Source organism: Castor canadensis, chromosome 2 (genome assembly GCF_047511655.1).
Source record: "Castor canadensis chromosome 2, mCasCan1.hap1v2, whole genome shotgun sequence".
Lineage (NCBI taxonomy): Eukaryota > Metazoa > Chordata > Mammalia > Rodentia > Castoridae > Castor > Castor canadensis.
This window is the reverse complement of record NC_133387.1, coordinates 63,780,691-63,800,245: the sequence shown is the minus strand read 5'-3', so window position 1 is coordinate 63,800,245 and position 19,555 is coordinate 63,780,691. Positions and strand designations below refer to the sequence as shown.

General features: G+C 37.8%; 1 protein-coding gene across 6 annotated transcripts in view; it reads right to left on the bottom strand.

The window, feature by feature from the left end:
* Positions 1–19,555, bottom strand: part of Magi2 (membrane associated guanylate kinase, WW and PDZ domain containing 2) — a 1,413,820-nt gene that overhangs the window by 147,768 nt on the left and 1,246,497 nt on the right. For 4 of the 6 annotated variants that reach the window (XM_074064888.1, XM_074064890.1, XM_074064892.1 and 1 more), the window contains exons 13-14: positions 17,661–17,702; positions 10,812–10,903 (exon numbers count right to left, since the gene is read on the bottom strand). In XM_074064888.1, the coding sequence (XP_073920989.1) occupies positions 10,812–10,903; positions 17,661–17,702 (134 nt within the window). The remainder of the gene's footprint in view (positions 1–10,811; positions 10,904–17,660; positions 17,703–19,555) is intronic. The other 2 variants (XM_074064889.1, XM_074064891.1) reach the window with 1 other exon arrangement.

Here is a 19,555-nt window from a genome sequence, read left to right as displayed (position 1 = left end):
TGACCAAGGCCTTTTCTTTCTCAGAGGAAAGAAAATGGTACTAACTATTTTTGCTGTTTAACCCACACACAATTTTTCCAAGTCATGAACAATAAGTCTTTTTCTTTTGCCAGTGACTGAGCCACACAGCATCTGAAGGCGGTGGTTACATTAGCCTGATAATATTACAGAGGCCTTACTCTAGGTTTTAAATCCTTATAAAACAATCCTTTGCAAAAAAAAAAAAATTGATTTCCTTCAGGCATAATCATTTCTTTCAAGTCTCAGATCTGTGAAGTCCAACTCCCCTGAAGAACTGCTCCATCCTGACCTGCTTGTCTTCAGACTTCACAGCACAATGATTCCTTTGTACTTTGTCATATTGCTCATTGTGACTGCCAACATGGTGACCAGATCTGAATGCCCAGGGCTTCTCAGGTATAAGAAGTGGTAGTAGGAAGGGCTTCACAGCCTTGGCTCACAGCATAGCTCTTTCTCTAGAGGGACAAAAATTCCCTACACTACTGTTGCTTTCCCCTATTTCGGGGGGAGGGGGAGAAGAGGAGGTTGAGGGTGAGGAACAGAACTGTTTCCATACCAGCGTTCTGATGAGTCATTCATTATTCCTATCACAGGAAAGGCTCTGCACTTCCTGCCTTAGATTAGCTTCCCAGTGTGGTTCTTTCTCTGCTGCGCACTGTATCCATTTGCTATTGTCCAGAAGTTGGGCATGCTTCTGACAGTCTCCATTTTACCTTCTTGTCATGCCAACCTGAATTTATGAATTTCCTTCTAATGATGTTCCAGTCTATTCCTCAAAAAGGCTTAATCCACTATGGGATGCTTCAAAGATTTTGTAAGTGCTTTGTGCAAAATCCAGTTGAAACAATTTGTTTGTTTCTTCACTGCTCCATAACAGATACATTTAGTCAGGTCAACCCACAGTGCTTTAATCTTTGCATTTTCCGTACACTTAAGTAGGAAAGTTTATAGCCATAAAAGAAGTTTGTGAACTTCTTGGCTGGTTAATTTTCAGTTTTAAGGTATAGTTCTGATTCTAACAGATGAAAGTGAAACAAAAAATAGGGGTTACGGCTGAGAGAGCCATAGCTGCAATTGGGCTCTGTATAAAAATAGTAAAGGCGAAGTTTCACATTGGAAAATTCCTGTTCCTTTCTTGCTATGGGGCAAAGAGCAAAGATGTACAGATACTCCTGGAAGTTACATTCCAAAAAGTTTAAGGTCATTCATTAAAAGGAAGGTCCCAGAAAAAATATCTGCTTTCCTTCCACACTGCTGTGACATGACTCTCCTCATTAATTCATTTACTCACATATTCATAGAGCCCAGGGAACTTTTAAGTGTTAGGAATCCATTAGTGAATAATAACGAAAATCCCTGACTTCTAGAGGTCAGATAATAAATATGTAAGCCAGACAGTGTGATAGATGACACGTACTATATAAAAAATAGAGCAACGTGTGGGCGTGTGTGTGACAATCATGTGACCAAGGTGATGTCAGAGTTGGTTAGAGTAGACATCACTGAAAAGTGACATGTGAGCAAAGACTGAAGTTCACTGGATACGTTTTTTTTCAACAATTTGAAGCTTTAGTCATTCTATCAAATCTTATATATTTACTGATGAGCAGTATATTCAATTAATACTTCAATTGAACATAAAATAATAAATTCAATACATCAGTATAATTTATTATATAGTATTATCTAATTATCATATGTATCTATTACGTAATTATATTTGATAAGCTCTTCTCTACCTTGTTTTTTAAAATGGTTGCCATGGCTATCAAGCAAACTTGGTTGTGCGTGGCATGACATGAGAAGTGCTTGTCCATTAGTTATGTGGCATTTGCTGTATTTGCTTCCTTCCTCAGGAGCCGTTGCCATGGTTAGGCAAAGGCTGACCCCTCACACTGTCACTGCTTCTAGCTCTTACGCTGCTGTTGCTCCTCAGCCTTGGGCAATTTTGTAACTTTGGACATTATATTTCACTGGTGACACAGAGATAGCACTATGTGTCTCTATTCAGGGAAAAAACAACTTTTTCTTCACTTCAAATATGATTTGTATACTCAGCACATTCTATTATTTCCCATTTGCCACCTTAACTGCAGGGACTGGATAATCTATGCTTCCTTCTTGTGCTGTAACTCTTGTTGGCTTCCCATGCTTACTTAAGTTCTGGAGAATGTGCTTCAGGATACCTGAACCTTCAAGTCAGTAGTTCTCAAACTTTAGGGTATATAGGAATTGGCTAGTAAGCTTGTTAATACAGCTCCTGACTCAGTCTGACTCTGTAGACCTGGGGTGGAGTGTGTGATTCTGCATGTTTAATAACCTCTTAGGAGCTGTTGGATGCTGTTAGTCTGTGGGTCAGCCACACTGAATAGCAGGGCTTTGAGTATTCCCCTTTGAGATCTGTGATCTCCCTGTCTATATCCCAAGTCACTGATTCTCCCCATGTACACATTCATTTTCTAGGCCTAGGAATGTGCTGGGTCTTGGTTCCCTTCCCATCAAGTCATACTTTCCTTCTAGTCTTATTGATCCTTGACCACAAGGGCCAGGGACCCTGCCCAGTCAACACAAGTCTTGCCACACTAATTACTTCCTTGTGTACTCTTCAGCCCTAGTCCTACCCTCAGTCTTCTCTGTACTCTTGGAGGAGCTCTTTATCCCATCCGAATTGCTCTGGCTCTGAAAGAAGAGCTTTGCGACAAGACACATCCTGTGCCCCCATAAAGAACTAATCTATGGCCCTGTCTTTTCAATTTCCTTCTCTCAAAAACCAAGGAAACAGAACAACCCACAACTTCACTTTATCTCAGGGCACAGACCAAAATAGAGCACTTGATGTGAAATAACAGCAATTCTCATTCAAGTAGCTGATACCTCAGTAAGCCAAGGGAAAAGATAATGCTAAAAAAAGAAAACCGAAACAAACAAGAAACAAACAAAACCCAAACCATTTCTACAGGCCTTTTAATTCCTTTAAGTCTTTCCTGCAACCTCAGTAGATCCATTCTGCAATAATCCTAACCCAGACCACGTACCCTGTGGCAAATATTTCATCTCTGTGACTTTGCCCTGACGTTAGTGCCGAGGAATGGGTCTGTCATTATCTGCTTTTGAATGGCTTTTCTTTACATAGGCTTTTCTCCACAGTAGTATTTTCTAGATCTTTCTATCCTGATGTCTTTCCATCTCTTTTCAGCTCAACAGCAGGAAATCTCATTTTTGTTCTTTTCTGGCAATTTTTCATTTCTTTCCATTTCTATTGTTATTTAACTGTGAAAAGTATTTCCTTTTGCAGGAAAAATGCCCCTATGCGTTGCTTGAGCTGGAGCCCTGCTGTTCATTGTTTGCCAAAAGCCGAGTTGTCATGTTTAATGTGCACCCTGGGATGTCAATATTGTTTCATATATATGGAGGCAGAAACCTGTTTGATGTAATCCATGAGACCTCCTGTGGATGAAGACCAAGCCAGCTTAAGTGCCACAATCTTTGTAGCACACCAGCAATTAAATGAGGCTAGTGCCTTTGCTTTATATGTCATCACTGGGCTTAAAACATAGAAAAGCAAGAAGGAAAGGGTAGTGGGAGATCTTTATAGTAGACTTCCTGATATGGCCATTCTGAAGTGTAACATTCTGGTTTGCAAAGCTCATTTTCTAGTTTTTCTTGTGTCAGGGAGAGTTAGGCTGCACTTTATGGTTTAAGTATCAAAATTGTAACTTGCAGCAGGAGTGTGTCTTAAATCATTCAAGTGAAGGAATAAACAGGAATAAATCTAAATAAACACAATAAGGATAACCAGCAAGCCATGTAATCTGAGGATGCTTATCATAAATACTTCATGCCTACCCACTGAAGGGGAGAAAGGATGTAAGAAGGGAAAAACAATATTCATAAGCACTGGGAACCCGTGCATAAAATAGGCAGAAAGCTGTCCTGAGGCTTAGTGGAGACTGTGGCTGTGTGTGCACACCTGAGCTGCACTTTGAGCAATACATGTTTTATTTTGTTATCAAGTCTATTGCTTCCATGCCTGACAAAAGTCTAGGAGGACCTCTCCCTTCTTGAGCTAACCAGGACTACATCCTCCCCATGATTCAGTTAAGGAAGCCCTTCTACTTCTGGGGAAGGAGGCAGTCGAAGGCAATGCTTACTAAGTGGGGTGCTGGCTTGATGGAGGGGCTATGCAGGGAGTTAGGAAACCCATGTGCTGAGAACTACAGCTTGGATGTGGGTGAAGAATCACATCCGGTACTGCTGACATTAGCAGAATGACTTGTGATAAACAGCAGGGGCTTGTTGACCCATAACACCTACAGTCCAAGTTCTTGTGAATATGTGCAAATTGGGGAGCTGAGGAGTCCTCTCGCCCCTTCCTTTCTCTGGTAATAAAATCATAATCCTTGCCCTCAGGAAGCTCACAGATTGGATGAAGAAAAAAAAAAAACATATCAGTCACTGTATTTCAGAACAGAGAACTTATCCACCTGGTCAAAACTCCTTAGCCTGGTAAGCCTGAGGTATGTTAGTAGAAGTGCAATGGATTCTAGTTGGGTTTACCTTTTTATGTTCTGCAATTGTTTCAGCTCATGCCCACTACTATACAAAATACCATGTAAATACCTTGCAGTGGTATTTTATTTTGAACATGGCTTCATTTTATTTTGTTTATTTGATATCTTTAAACATATGGCCTTGTTATTAAAAATTTGGCCTTGGTTCAAAGGGAGGTCTGCTCATTGTCTCCGGTTCCTGGAAGGCAATGTCCCTGGGAATAGGAATGTCTTTGTTGTCCATGGTGAGCTCCTCATACCACACCTGCTATAGTTTATGCTAGGAATATGGTTCAGGATGGGGCCTGATACACCAACAACTTTATGGTGGGGGCTAGCCACACCAGAAATACCAATCATGGTTGGGATTTTTAGCCATGGGATATCAGTCTGACCTCTGGCAAGAAGAGGGAGTAGAGACTGAGCTGAGCCATGTGGGCAGTGCTTCAATCACTTCTGGCCATGTGGTGAAACTCCAGTGAAAACCCTAGACATAAAAATTTGGAGAGCATCTGTGGTTGGCAATATTCATGTATCCATGATGGGGACTAACACATCTCTGAAGACAATGGAAGCTTCACAGCTGAATCTTTTCCAACCTTTTTCCTCGGCATGTCTTCTTTTGCCTGGTTCTCATTTGCATTCTTTCATTATGATAAAATTATAGTCATAACACTTTTCTGAGTTCTGAGTTGTTTTAATGAATTACCAAACCTGAGTAAGGAAGGCCATGGGTACAGGATGGTTATTCTGTAGCCTTGGACTGACCTACCTCTTCCCTTTTCTTGCTTATAATTTTTTTTTTCATTTTTCTTTTATTATTCATATGTGCATACAAGGCTTGGGTCATTTCTCCCCCCTGCCCCCACCCCCTCCCTTACCACCCACTCCACCCCCTCCCTCTCCCCCCCACCCCCTCAATACCCAGCAGAAACTATTTTGCCCTTATCTCTAATTTTGTTGAAGAGAGAGTATAAGCAATAATAGGAAGGAACAAGGGGTTTTGCTGGTTGAGATAAGGATAGCTATACAGGGCATTGACTCACATTGATTTCCTGTGCGTGGGTGTTACCTTCTAGGTTAATTCTTTTTAATCTAACCTTTTCTCTAGTTCCTGGTCTCCTTTTCCTATTGGCCTCAGTTGCTTTAAGGTATCTGCTTTAGTTTCTCTGCATTAAGGGCAACAAATACTAGCAAGTTTTTTAGGTGTCTTACCTATCCTCACCCCTCCCTTGTGTGCTCTCGCTTTTATCATGTGCTCATAGTCCAATCCCCTTGTTGTGTTTGCCCTTGATCTAATGTCCACATATGAGGGAGAACATACGATTTTTGGTCTTTTGAGCCAGGCTAACCTCACTCAGAATGATGTTCTCCAATTCCATCCATTTACCAGCGAATGATAACATTTCGTTCTTCTTCATGGCTGCATAAAATTCCATTGTGTATAGATACCACATTTTCTTAATCCATTCGTCAGTGGTGGGGCATCTTGGCTGTTTCCATAACTTGGCTATTGTGAATAGTGCCGCAATAAACATGGATGTGCAGGTGCCTCTGGAGTAACAGTCTTTTGGGTATATCCCCAAGAGTGGTATTGCTGGATCAAATGGTAGATCGATGTCCAGCTTTTTAAGTAGCCTCCAAATTTTTTTCCAAGAGTGGTTGTACTAGTCTACATTCCCACCAACAGTGTAAGAGGGTTCCTTTTTCCCCGCATCCTCGCCAACACCTGTTGTTGGTGGTGTTGCTGATGATGGCTATTCTAACAGGGGTAAGGTGGAATCTTAGTGTGGTTTTAATTTGCATTTCCTTTATTGCTAGAGATGGTGAGCATTTTTTCATGTGTTTTCTGGCCATTTGAATTTCTTCTTTTGAAAAAGTTCTGTTTAGTTCACGTGCCCATTTCTTTATTGGTTCATTAGTTTTGGGAGAATTTAGTTTTTTAAGTTCCCTGTATATTCTGGTTATCAGTCCTTTGTCTGATGTATAGTTGGCAAATATTTTCTCCCACTCTGTGGGTGTTCTCTTCAGTTTAGAGAACATTTCTTTTGATGAACAGAAGCTTTTTAGTTTTATGAGGTCCCATTTATCTATGCTATCTCTTAGTTGCTGTGCTGCTGGGGTTTCATTGAGAAAGTTCTTCCCTATACCTACTAACTCCAGAGTATTTCCTACTCTTTCTTGTATCAACTTAAGAGTTTGGGGTCTGATATTAAGATCCTTGATCCATTTTGAGTTAATCTTGGTATAGGGTGATATACATGGATCTAGTTTCAGTTTTTTGCAGACTGCTAACCAGTTTTCCCAGCAGTTTTTGTTGAAGAGGCTGCTATTTCTCCATCGTATATTTTTAGCTCCTTTGTCAAAGATAAGTTGCTCATAGTTGTGTGGCTTCATATCTGGATCCTCTATTCTGTTCCACTGGTCTTCATGTCTGTTTTTGTGCCAGTACCATGCTGTTTTTATTATTATTGCTTTGTAATATAGTTTGAAGTCAGGTATTGTGATACCTCCTGCATTGTTCTTTTGACTGAGTATTGCCTTGGCTATTCGTGGCCTCTTGTGTTTCCATATAAATTTAACAGTAGATTTTTCAATCTCTTTGATGAATGTCATTGGAATTTTGATGGGAATTGCATTAAACATGTAGATTACTTTTGGGAGTATAGACATTTTTACTATGTTGATTCTACCAATCCATGAGCATGGGAGATCTCTCCACTTTCTATAGTCTTCCTCAGTCTCTTTCTTCAGAAGTGTATAGTTTTCCTTGTAGAGGTCTTTCACATCTTTTGTTAGGTTTACACCTAGGTATTTGATTTTTTTTGAGGCTATTGTAAATGGAATTGTTTTCATACATTCTTTTTCCGTTTGCTCATTGTTAGTGTATAGAAATGCTAATGATTTTTCTATGTTGATTTTATATCCTGCTACCTTGCTATAGCTATTGATGATGTCTAGAAGCTTCTGAGTAGAGTTTTTTGGGTCTTTAAGGTATAGGATCATGTCGTCTGCAAATAGGGATATTTTGACAGTTTCTTTACCTATTTGTATTCCTTTTATTCCTTCTTCTTGCCTAATTGCTCTGGCTAGGAATTCCAGTACTATGTTGAATAGGAGTGGAGATAGTGGGCATCCTTGTCTGGTTCCTGATTTTAGAGGGAATGGTTTTAATTTTTCTCCGTTAAGTATAATGCTGGCTGTAGGCTTGTCATATATAGCTTTTATAATGTTGAGGAACTTTCCTTCTATTCTTAGTTTTCTTAGAGCTTTTATCATGAAATGATGTTGGATCTTATCAAAGGCTTTTTCTGCATCTATTGAGATGATCAAGTGGTTTTTGTCTTTGCTTCTGTTAATGTGGTTTATTACGTTTATTGATTTTCGTATGTTGAACCACCCCTGCATCCCTGGGATGAAGCCTACCTGGTCGTGGTGAATAATCTTTTTGATGTGTTGCTGAATTCGATTTGCCATTATTTTGTTGAGGATTTTTGCATCAATGTTCATTAAGGAGATTGGCCTATAGTTCTCCTTTTTGGAGGTGTCTTTGCCTGGTTTTGGGATAAGTGTAATACTTGCTTATAATTTTTAAGAATGAGTATAGAATATTCTGAGAGTGTAGCATCCTGAAATAAGAAGGGGCTGGCTGGAATAGCCTGAGCTCTGTTCAAATCCATCCTATAAGCAGACTATCCTTCAATACTTTAGTCCAGTGAGTCCTGTTACTCCAGAGTATAAAATTCACAATGGGCTGCTTTTCAGGGTTCCTTAGTGGGGATACATGAGTAGTTGAGACTCTATCTGTGCTGGGCAACTTTCCTGAGTCTTAGGAGACCAGCTCACAATGAATCCCAGGCCTCTGTTGTTCTTTTCTGCCTATGTGCAAGTGACAACCCCACTTCATGGAATTGTGTGTAAGGATATTCTGTCTCACTGAACTCAGACAAGTTGGTAATCAGTACAAAATGATCCTGCCTCATAGCAGGGACCCCCATGTGTATACTTGGTGTCTAAAGCAGGGAGAGTAGTTTGTGGAGATTCTTCCCTTAGACTTTGCAGTTTATTAACCTCATTTTAGTTGACATCAGAGTCTTGGGCAGATATGGCAGTTTGCAGGACTGGAGGACAAGTTTGGCTAGCTTTGAATGATGGGACTCTTTTCCTTTCATAGAATACTAAACAAAAGGGGGAAGATGAAGTTCTTGCTTACAATGAATTTAAATTCCCATTGATCAAACAGAACATGTGGACACACAAACATGTTAGCAATCCTGAAGGAAGCCAAGGTAGAGATCTTGAGAGGGTCGGGAGGTTTAGGCACATGAAGCAATGTCAAATGTTTATGTATATGAAGGAACTTCATAGTATTTTCCAATTTTCCACATAGAAAATAAGCTGAACTACAGAAAGGATTGTAGGGATGACTAGGTGATGGAGGATCCCTGATAAACTCAGTTGACACACAGAGAGGAAAAAGTCCTGAAGGGAAATGAACCAAATTTGCTTCTTTTACCTGTGACATGAAATCTTTAATTTAGTCCCTTAAAGAAATTAAAACATGAAGTTACTTGAGCCCTATAATTTTCTCTTTTAAGTACTAGGGAAAATCTGGCGAGTCCTTGACAAATGCACTTTCACAACTCTTCCTTGGCAGCTGGGGAGTTAGTTGCATGCTGGTTGATTGTTGTCAGATTTTACTCCTGGGAATTAGGAAACAGGTCTTTTTTTTCTGGAGTACTCTCATCCTCGGAGTCTGAGCTCATGCTCCTGAAGTTTTGTGTAGTAAGAGGCCTCATCAGTTACCCAGTCCGACTCCCCTTGTGGCGTTCCCAGCAGGTTCTCACAGACTGCTTGAACACCTCCCAGGTGAAGGAGCTCAGTCTCTACCAACTAATTTACTTCAGTGGGGACAGTTTAAGTTATTGCAGATTCCTGTCATTTTTAGGTTGAGTTCTGTTCTCCTGGAGATTTCTGCCCACGAGTTTTATTTTTATTTTGGGGGATAATCTACTAACATGAGAGACAAAGTTGATGGTAATGATTGTTCAGCATTTTTAAATGATCCAGGCACAATGCCTAGAGCTTTCTCATGTTATCTTTGTTATTCCTTAAAGCCATTCTATGAGACCATACTATTGGAACCTCCATCATGCAGCTGAGGAACTGAGGCTTAGAGTTTAAGCCTCTTGCATGAGCTCGGGCGGGGTGCAGGTGACAGAGCTGGGATGAGGGAGACATCTGAATGCACAACTCAGGCTCTTCACTTGTTCAGAGCTTTCATGGACCTTAGTCTAGTTAGGAACCACTTAAGAGACATCTGTTATAAGGAGTGGCTTTTTTGTTTGTTTGTTTTTGGTGGGACTGAGGTTTAGAACTCAAGTGTCTTCACACTTGCAAAGCAAGTGCTCTACCACTTGAGCCACACCTCCAGTCCATTTTGCTCTTGTTAATTTGGAGATGGGGGAGTCTCACGATCTATTTGCCTCAGCTGGCCTTGAACCATGATCCACCCAATGTTAGCCTCCCAAATAGTTAGGATTATAAGTGTGCGCTTCTGTTGCCAGGCTACAATAAGTGTTTTATAGTTGATATATTAACACACGCTCATAAATCTAGTTTTGCTGTGTTTTCTGTGTAGCAATGACAATTGTTATTTTATGCTTTTACTCTGAATATAAACATATATGTATATGTTAAATGAAGATTTCTCCAGAACCCTTTTAAAATTCCCGATACTGTACCAATCGAAATTGACCTTCTGAACATCTTCTCATTATAATCTCTTAACTCAATCAGGCTGAGATTTTTTTTTTCAGCTCTGACCTTGAATTTACTTCTACTTATTCCATGTTTTCTCTCTCTTATTGTTTTGGCTATAAGCAGGCATAATTCTGCCATTTCAAGTCATGTGTCTTCTGTCATACTGCATGTACACCCATGAGCTGCTGCCCAAAGACCAATGCTCAAATACCATTAAGTAACTGAAGTATTCATTTAGAATCCAACCCATTCTCAGAAAAAGTAATGCTCCTCTCTTAATGTGATTTATGATGAGATATTGGCCATCGAGACCCTTGCATACTGTGAGGTCTTTTTAAAGGGAATAGCAAGAAAAAAACAAACCTCAACTTTTTTGAGTTCTAAAACATTTCCCTTTAGGTATCATATGAGTGATATTTCCCTGGTATTTACACACAGAATAGATTAAATTATGGAAATGAAGTAGACTCAACTTACTGGCTGTCCAGGCTCATCTCCCCCAAGGATTCTGAAACCAAATCCAGACTCCATCCTCCGAAGGTGAACATCCAGTTCCTTATAATCTGGACCTAGCATAAAGGAGATCCAACTGAGTAATTAATCCGGCCTCTTCCCCCTTGAGGAACTGAACATACTGATGACAAATTAATTTTGTGGATGTGATGAATGAAAGTGCTGTTAGAGTCAATGAAAAGCATAGAAGATACAAAAGTATGTCAGTAAAGAAGTAGGTAGTCCCAAATTAGGTAGTCCCCGAAATATCAGTGAGCAGCCAAGGGCATTCCTAGGGTATCATGATAGGTAGAGAGAGCACATGAATTTTCTGAGTGAAAAAAACTTGATGCTTCTATAATTTTTAATTTTCTTAAGAGCTTTTAGATATCCCTACAGAAGCTCAGCTGTGACTTTGAGGATGTTTATTTTGATTGCTTCAGAAGTGAGAGAGAACAGATGGCAAAACTTCAACTACCTAGTAAAGTACTACTTAATAATTAGCTAGTATCTGTTTATGACTTGATGAACCCAGTTTAGGTGTGTGTGTGGGAGAGAGGCGGGACGGAGGTGGGGGGAGAGAGAGAGCGAGAGAGAGAAAGAGAGAGAGAGAGAGAGAATGAGTGCATGTGTGTGCATGTAGGGTATAAACTTATATACAATAAAGCTATCTCTCCTAAAATTGTGAAAATTAGGAAATATAGATATTAAACTGTTCTCTATTGTGGTAGAAGTGAAATGTTTATTTTCTGACAAGTTCCTTTTCATAACTTATAGGTAGAAATTTATCTGGGCCTAAGATGAACTCATCTCTCAAACATTTTGGAACACAGTTGCCACTAATGGACTCTGATATTAGTGTGCTCAAAATAAAGTAGAGGGTGGATATCTCTAAAGTCACCCAAAAGAACAGAAATGTGCCTTTAAAAAAGTTGGGAAATGTTCTTGAATGGTATTTCTTTTAGTCATACAATAAACTAAAGCTATAAGAAATACTTTGGCTTTTTGAGGAGAATATGTTTTACCCCTCATCCCCTCCAGTTCCTGGCTTTTTAAACCATTTTAGGCAAAACATGTGAATCACCACTGAGCTGTGTCTACTTTCATGATCACTGTTAGGATGTCAATGGGTGATCAGCAATCTGGAGGAATATTTATCACGTTATCTTTGGTTAAGATATGTTTAGTGATTTCTGGGCCTTAGTAGTTAAAACAAGGGATTAGAACTGATATAAGCAGATGTTAAATAAAATTTCCCCCTGCTTAAACAGGATAGTTTTGGAAACTAGGATACAATTTCAGGGGAGAATCCTAGTGGGATGAAAACATCCCACTAAGCCAGTTGAATATACAATAGTAGTCACAGTAGAGGGAGAGTCACGAATGATGGGCAGGTGAATCTTTTTTATACTCTGCAGTAAGTGTGGCTGTTAAAGTGGTATGGTACACAAAATAAGATTTAGGGCTTGCCTTGGTGTCCAATAACTTGGGCTAGTCCTAATCATGTATGAAGTTTAAGTCAGTCACTTCTGATGTGGGGATATGTTAATTATTTATCTGGTGAGCCCTTAAAACAACCCTGAATTAGGTACATAAGTACTATGCATGTATATACTGTGTAAAACTCATGATCACTTCCATCCTTTTATGACCATCTGCACATATTGCCAAGGTCTTTCCTGTTCCACAAATAATACAAAACTCTCCAAGAAGAGCTACCAATTAGACTTCCACAGCCTTTAGTTATCGTAATCATTAGTCATATAATCATTCATATTTTAATCATGGGAGAATTTAGAAGAATTCAGTTCCTATTAAATAGCTAATTAGAGTTGGGTACAAAAGAAAAGATGAAAACTTTACCCTGTACTCTGCAAGACACAATTGACTGTTGAACTCAGTTAACTCTGCAGTCTATAGTATTATATAAGAAATCACATAATGGAGTGTGTGCTAAGCATTTGGGAGTCTGGAATCAGGTGGAGCAGGTAGGTACCTGTGCCATTCTCAGGAGAAGGAGAAAGGCAAGGAAAGATGGGAGATGACACATAACGCCTCATCGCTGTTTAAACTTCAAGTTGGTTATGATACAAAGGCTCCTCTCTAGGTTGCTTTAAATTTGGAGATTATTGATCTCTACATAAAAACCCAAATAGAAAGTGACATATTGTTGATGCTTGAAATTGTAGAGCCAACATTTCTGTATTGAGAACTTTCTTCCTACTCCTATATTCTTACTTCTGCATCAGTGGTGAGTATAGGAAGTGGGAAATTGTTCCTCCACTGACTTTAGCACCCATCAATGTGGCATGAGAAACTCTAAAAGGAATTTACTGCATGTTCTCTCTTTTTTCCTTAGTGAAACTTTTCCCTTTAAGAAATGCTGGAATTGTGACAATCCTGGCAATTGAGTTTTGAGATGTGTCAAGGCGCAAGGGGTTTGGCTTATGTCAGAGGATGAGTGATTACTGGGGGAATGAAATGATTCTCCTTAATGAATGACTCAGTGCTTTTTTTTTTTTTTAAGGAGAAAATTCTAGACTTTAGCTGGTTAATTTTTTAACTCTGAAGAACAGAGATGTGAGCAAGGCATTTATTCTCCCTCTCCTACTTTGTGCCTTTCTGTGATAATTACAGTCCTCTTACTGTTGCTTTGATCTACCCTGATTTCAAATCTAGGACAGTTTGTACCAACTCATTTTCACTCTTCCATTCCTCTGGTAGGGATGAGCAATTTCATGGTTTGAAAATAAGCAGAGGGTGGCAAAGAGAGACCCATTTGAGAAGTGTGCCAGAAGATGTGATTTACTTTTTATTTCTTTGTTAATCTTGAACACAGACTCAGAAGCTGCAGGCCATGGAAACTTTTGAGAAACAATCAACTGGAAAAAAAAAGTTTAAATGATGGACTATGTCTTGAGGCAGTATTTTTTTTAAATAAGAGATTTAGAGAGATAATTTTTCTTTGGTTTCTTTTTTTACTCCTCTTTGAGTCTGGTTTTACAAAATAACTAAACTTATATGCACAAAGCTGGAAGATATTATTCTTTTTCTTTCTTGCTTTGTTAGCTTTCTGGAAAGAGGAGATATTTACCTTAGCAGCTCTTCTGGCCCAATGACAGGGTCAATTACTGCAGCATTCTTTATCTCTCCCCTTATGAATTCAAGTGAAGAAATCCCAGGGCCAACCCTTCACTACTTTGCTGCAGAAGTTAAAAATCATCACCCCTTTATCTCGTTTATAAATAAACTATGTACCCAGAATGTTGTTAGATGACGAGGTCTGGTAGATACCTAATGGACCTGAGCCAACTTGGAAGTAACTCAAACATGCCCCCCTGACATCCTAGTTCTCTTCTCTTGTGTGTTTTCATTTTGTGATTCTTTTTATTTTATTCTTTTTCCTCAGCCCCCCTTTCATGGGCACTCTCAGATGTTGCTTGAGGCAAGAGGAGGCAGTGGTTGGAAAGAAATGGACTAAGAAGAGCTAGAGCACTCCTTGGACACTGGTTTTCAATGGCCATCCATAGCCAATGTTGCTTCTTCTTTAGAAGCTGAGGGCCAGGATAGTCAGGCATTATAAAAGAAAATATCTTACAATACTCTTCCCAGATGGGATTATCCATGACCTATGAGACAAGCTACTGGAACAGGATTCACAAGCTCTACTTTATCTTGTGTGTACACCAATATTGCAAAAGCATTTAAAAAGTAGCAAATGGTGATCACATTCACATATTAGGGAAACCTCCCTCAGAATAAAGGAAAGCAGAATGGCAAAGGCTGATTTCTATTGTTTTAAGACTCCAGGGGGCTTCATATGCTATATGTATCTTTGTCTTACTTATAAAAAGTACACAGTACTTGGGAAAAGGCAGGGTGACTGAACCCAACTGATTAATTTTATGAATGGATTCAATCTTCAAAAATGCAAAGAACAGCATTTTTATGGATTAATGTGGCACATGGGATGCTGCTGTAAACATGCCAATTAAATTTTGGTACTTGAATTCCCCTTCATGTTTTAATTAAAACATAAGCACCACGGCTTATTATCACAGTTTGGCACAAAGAATGTACTTATTCAATTTTTCCTGCTGGAAAGAGCATGACTTTTTTTTTTTTTTTGACTCTCCCTTGTAAAGAAATCTAGGAAAGAATGTACAAGAAAGGACTCAGGAATTGAAGAAGGTCATTAAACTGTTCCAGGACTCTGGATGTCTATGCACTCTATATACAGAATAAGATAGAGAAGAATTAAATAATTTTTATCCCTGGAATCTAACATTACCAGATAAGTAGCTAATACATTTTTCTTTAAAAGACTCCTTTCTCTTTATCTTCCTCTGTTATTCCTTTATTTCTACTCTTTGGTTCTCTTCCTCAGTTTGCAAATGAGCTCAGATTTCCCCATCTTAAATATTGCTTTGCATCTCCTTCTATCTCTCTCCAGGAAGTAGTCCCTAGTGCAGCCTTCATTCCATCTCTGACTCATTCCAGCAGGCTGGTTCCTGCTCTTTGCATTACTGAACTCCTTGAGGTAGTGGATGACTTTCTAATGACCAAACCAAGCAGCCATTCTCTTCCCTCATTCTGAATGATGTCTGTGCCTCATTTGATACTGTTGGTGCACCCTTCATGGCACCAGATTTTTCTTTTCTTTTCTTTTTTGATCCCAGACAAGGAAAAGCCTCCTTTGGAAGTGATTTCAGTGATACTCCATGCCCTGGCTCTTTTCTTTGGATAGAGTTGCCCTTTCAAAGTTCTTGGCCATAGATTCCATTGTTTCTCAATGACATTCTCCCTGGGTGATGGTATCATTATTTTTGTCTATGATAGTGTTCCATTATACACTTAGGAGTTGTAAATAAATGTTTCTTGAATTCAGTTGTTTTAGAACACTATCTACTAGACCCAATAAACCAGCATTATTCTACTATGGAGTTAGCACTTAGCTCCATAAATACATTATATTTAGGACTTCCTACTACCAAATTTGCCTCTGTACCTAAGGATCTTATGACAATAAAGTTAATATAGCTTATCATTATGATAAAGATATCTGAGCAAAAAAAATCATGACAGCCAATTTAATAAAGAACATTTTAGACATATGAGAAATAATACAGGAAATCTATTTATTGGATACAGTTAGGATTTTCTAGAATATTTTGATAATTTGTGTGAACATTTAACAAAATATTTGGATTGGTTCTTTCTTTGAAAATCTGCATTATACAGTAGAATAATGTACTCAAACTTTATTATAACCTTTGTATTTTAAATAATTTTTAATGTAAAATATAAGTGCACATATATCAACCAAGGCAATCTAACCTATTGGGTGACTCTTCTCCTCTTCTTTGAGTATTAAATATAGCACACTCAGAAGCTGAGATTTTTAAGAAAATGTGTTTGCTGAGGCTAGTAAGCTGAGATTTAGACTTCCAAATTCAATGCTTTTTTTCATTTTGCAAATTTAATTATTAGGTTCCATTTTCTCTTTGGGTATAAGATATTCTTAAAAATTACAAGGATTTTATAATCAGTATATAAGACTAACCATGCTTTAAAATTTGTTGACTGAATTAAACAAGTACTTTATACATTGTTTGAAGACAAAATGCTGAGCAGTATCTTCCATATTTTCTACATATTCAGAGATGACACGGAACTCACAGAATGAAATGATCTCAAGCACAAATGTTCTCGAAGGGGTGTTAGAACATGCTGAGATGGACAATGAGCTGTCATCATGGAAACAGTGGAGATGTGTGCTGTGAGTCCTCAGACCCGAAACAGCGCTGTTACTAAAAAACTCTTTTCTGCACTTCTTTGAGTGTTCAGGCTTTCAATCCACTAGTCTAATCTGCTGTTCAAGGAATTTCTATTATTAATTCTAAGGGGAAAAGAAATCTAATGCCTCCGTTTCTTTCTTTCTTTCTTTCCCTATTAATCTTAGATATTTTAGCCAAATTCAAAATTGTTAAGTATTTTCAGAACAGATATATCAAAAAAATTTTAAGTAAATTATTTGGCTACTTCTAAGGGCTCTTAAATTTGAAGCTATGGTATTCTATCCTAACTTAAAATATTGTTGAAATATAACATTTTGTAATTGGCATGTTTTAAGAAATTAAGTTTATAGAGGTATTTAATTTATCTGACTATAACTTTATTCTATATTAGCAAAATTTCTAACTTGTATATGGAAGTATCTTTGGAAATGTCTAACTTGCATATCTCTTGAGATATTCTTACATTTTATTTCTGTTTGTCTGGTTTAGCACTAATATAAATAAAATGTATGTGTTACACAAATAATTTAAAATTACCTAGCAGCCAACTTTTAAAAAGAAAAATAGATAAAATAAATTTTAGCAATATATTGTATCCAGCTTAATTATCCCAAATATTTTAAGATATATTAATAACAAAAATAAATGAGATAGTATCCATTTTTTCTACTAAATCTTTGAAATCCAGTGTGGATTTTATGCATATCTTAGAGTATGCTTAGATTTAGAATAATCACATTTCATGTTTAGGGAGCCATTGCAACTGCACTGGACAGCACAGATCTAGACAGTCTGAAGGTTTTCTTTGGAAGCTAGCCCTAAATCTAGTCTTTCCCTAACTTGCTTTATGGAAGACATTCCATTTATGGAAGACTGCCACTATGAGATTTGCTCTCTATGTTGAACACATCTGTATGCAGATGAATAAAATTAGCACAGTGATTACATAGTAAAAAACTGATACTATTCAGAATGATTGGTAACACAAAGTGAAAGATGTTTGTCCACAGGACTGTGAGTACTGAAGAATACTTGCCAGAGGAATCCATTCGAAAACTGGTCCTGGGTGGCACTTGTTCTGGATGGGAAAATGGGGAATTAAAATTGAAATTCATTTATGGCATTTTAAAATTCAAATTTACTTTCTTTTTGTTGCTAATATGACTCCCCCACCCAAGTCTTATGCTCATGTTTGATGAGTTTTCCTCTCTCTAAAATCCATGGAAGTGAGTGGACAGCTTTGCCTTGCTTTATGTATGAGTTTGCATGTCAATGTACTCTTATATGCAGCCAAAATAGAAAAATCTGAATTCTTTTAGATAAGGATGGAATAAAGATCATCATTTCCAAATATTACTAAGCTTTGAGTCTCAGTATAAGAATGCTTATTTGAAAGTAAAGTCAATCCAGGACCTGAGGCATACACAATAAATATAGGTCTTTAAAAATCGTATTATAATACTGTGTCATAAAACACTAAAATAAAAAATGGAAAAATTCAATTAATGATTGTATCGATTTATATATACACCAGTCCAAATATTTTGATCTTTTAATAATTTGCATAGTTGAAGTTATGTATAGGTAGTTGAGTTACATTGGTTCATTTTAGCAATAGACATCCTTCAAGAGAATTCTGATGCAATCTATGCTATATCTAACAACATAAAAATTAGGGTACATGAGTATGAAACAACTTAAAATGTAGAAAATAGCTCACTCATAAAATTCTGTGACATTGAAAAGATTAGTTACTGTGTCCCTGAAGTAGCTGGAGACCTTGCTCTCATGGATTACAATTTACCAAGGATATGTATGGGTCTACCTGGTATTCTTCTGCCCCACCCTCCAGATATTTTTGAGAAATAAAGACTGTCAGCATGTTTTTATCTGGAATTAGTATGTAGAAAGTGACATTACTAAATTGTCCTTTGTTGTTTACACTGCCTTCCACATCAACAGTCTTAATATCACAGAGAAATTGGCAGAATGATAGAGCTACACCTTGAAGATCCAACAGCCTTCATGGTGCAGATGGCAAGATAAAGGCCGGGGACACTGAGAGGCTTGCATAACTTGTTCTATACTCCTTCGCTGTAAACTGTTCAAGATTGTTTTTAGGAAAAAATGCATAGAAATCTCCATTTTTGTTTTTAAAAATGCATAATTAAAATGCACTATTTAATAAAATGTTCTTCCTTTGCATTGTTTTAGTGTCACTGTGAATAAATACTATCCCTCTACACCCTTTTGCTACTGTACTATAATTTCTTTCCCACCAGCTTCAGCTATTCTTCCTCCTCCTTCACAGTTCTGTCAGCAAAGGCATTCCTAAACCACACAACTGGGTTTAACAGAAGATGGGCAGAAGATATATGCATACCAACCTCTTGTAAAGAAATACAGAAGAAGATACAAAGCTACATTGAGATAATCTTAGACACTCTGTATGAGAGTGTCAGGATATTGTTCCTTCTATGAACTTAGTATAGTACATACTACTGAAAATTAACAAAGTTACTAGGCTTCCCTAAAGCACAAATTCACACTGAAGATAAAAGAACTGTAAAAATTTCCTGTAAGAACCATTCTTCCCACACTTTTGGACTTCAATATATAAACCAGTTTTCAGTTGGAAGAAATTTTAGAGCATTATTATTATTGTGGTCATAGAAATAATCTTATGTATTTATTATATGTAATCAATCATATAAGTGATTATTCTTAATAAGAGAATTTATAGAGGAAGCAACCCAAAAGAGTTTTCCAAAACAGAGAGTAAGAAGAAAGTATAATAGCATTTCTGCACTTTGAATATATTAAGATGACAGCGATACGAATGGTGGTGCATGCCTGTAATCCCAGCACCAGGGAGGGCTAAGACAGGAGGATCCAGAGTTTGAGCCTAGTCTGGGAAACATAGTAAAACCC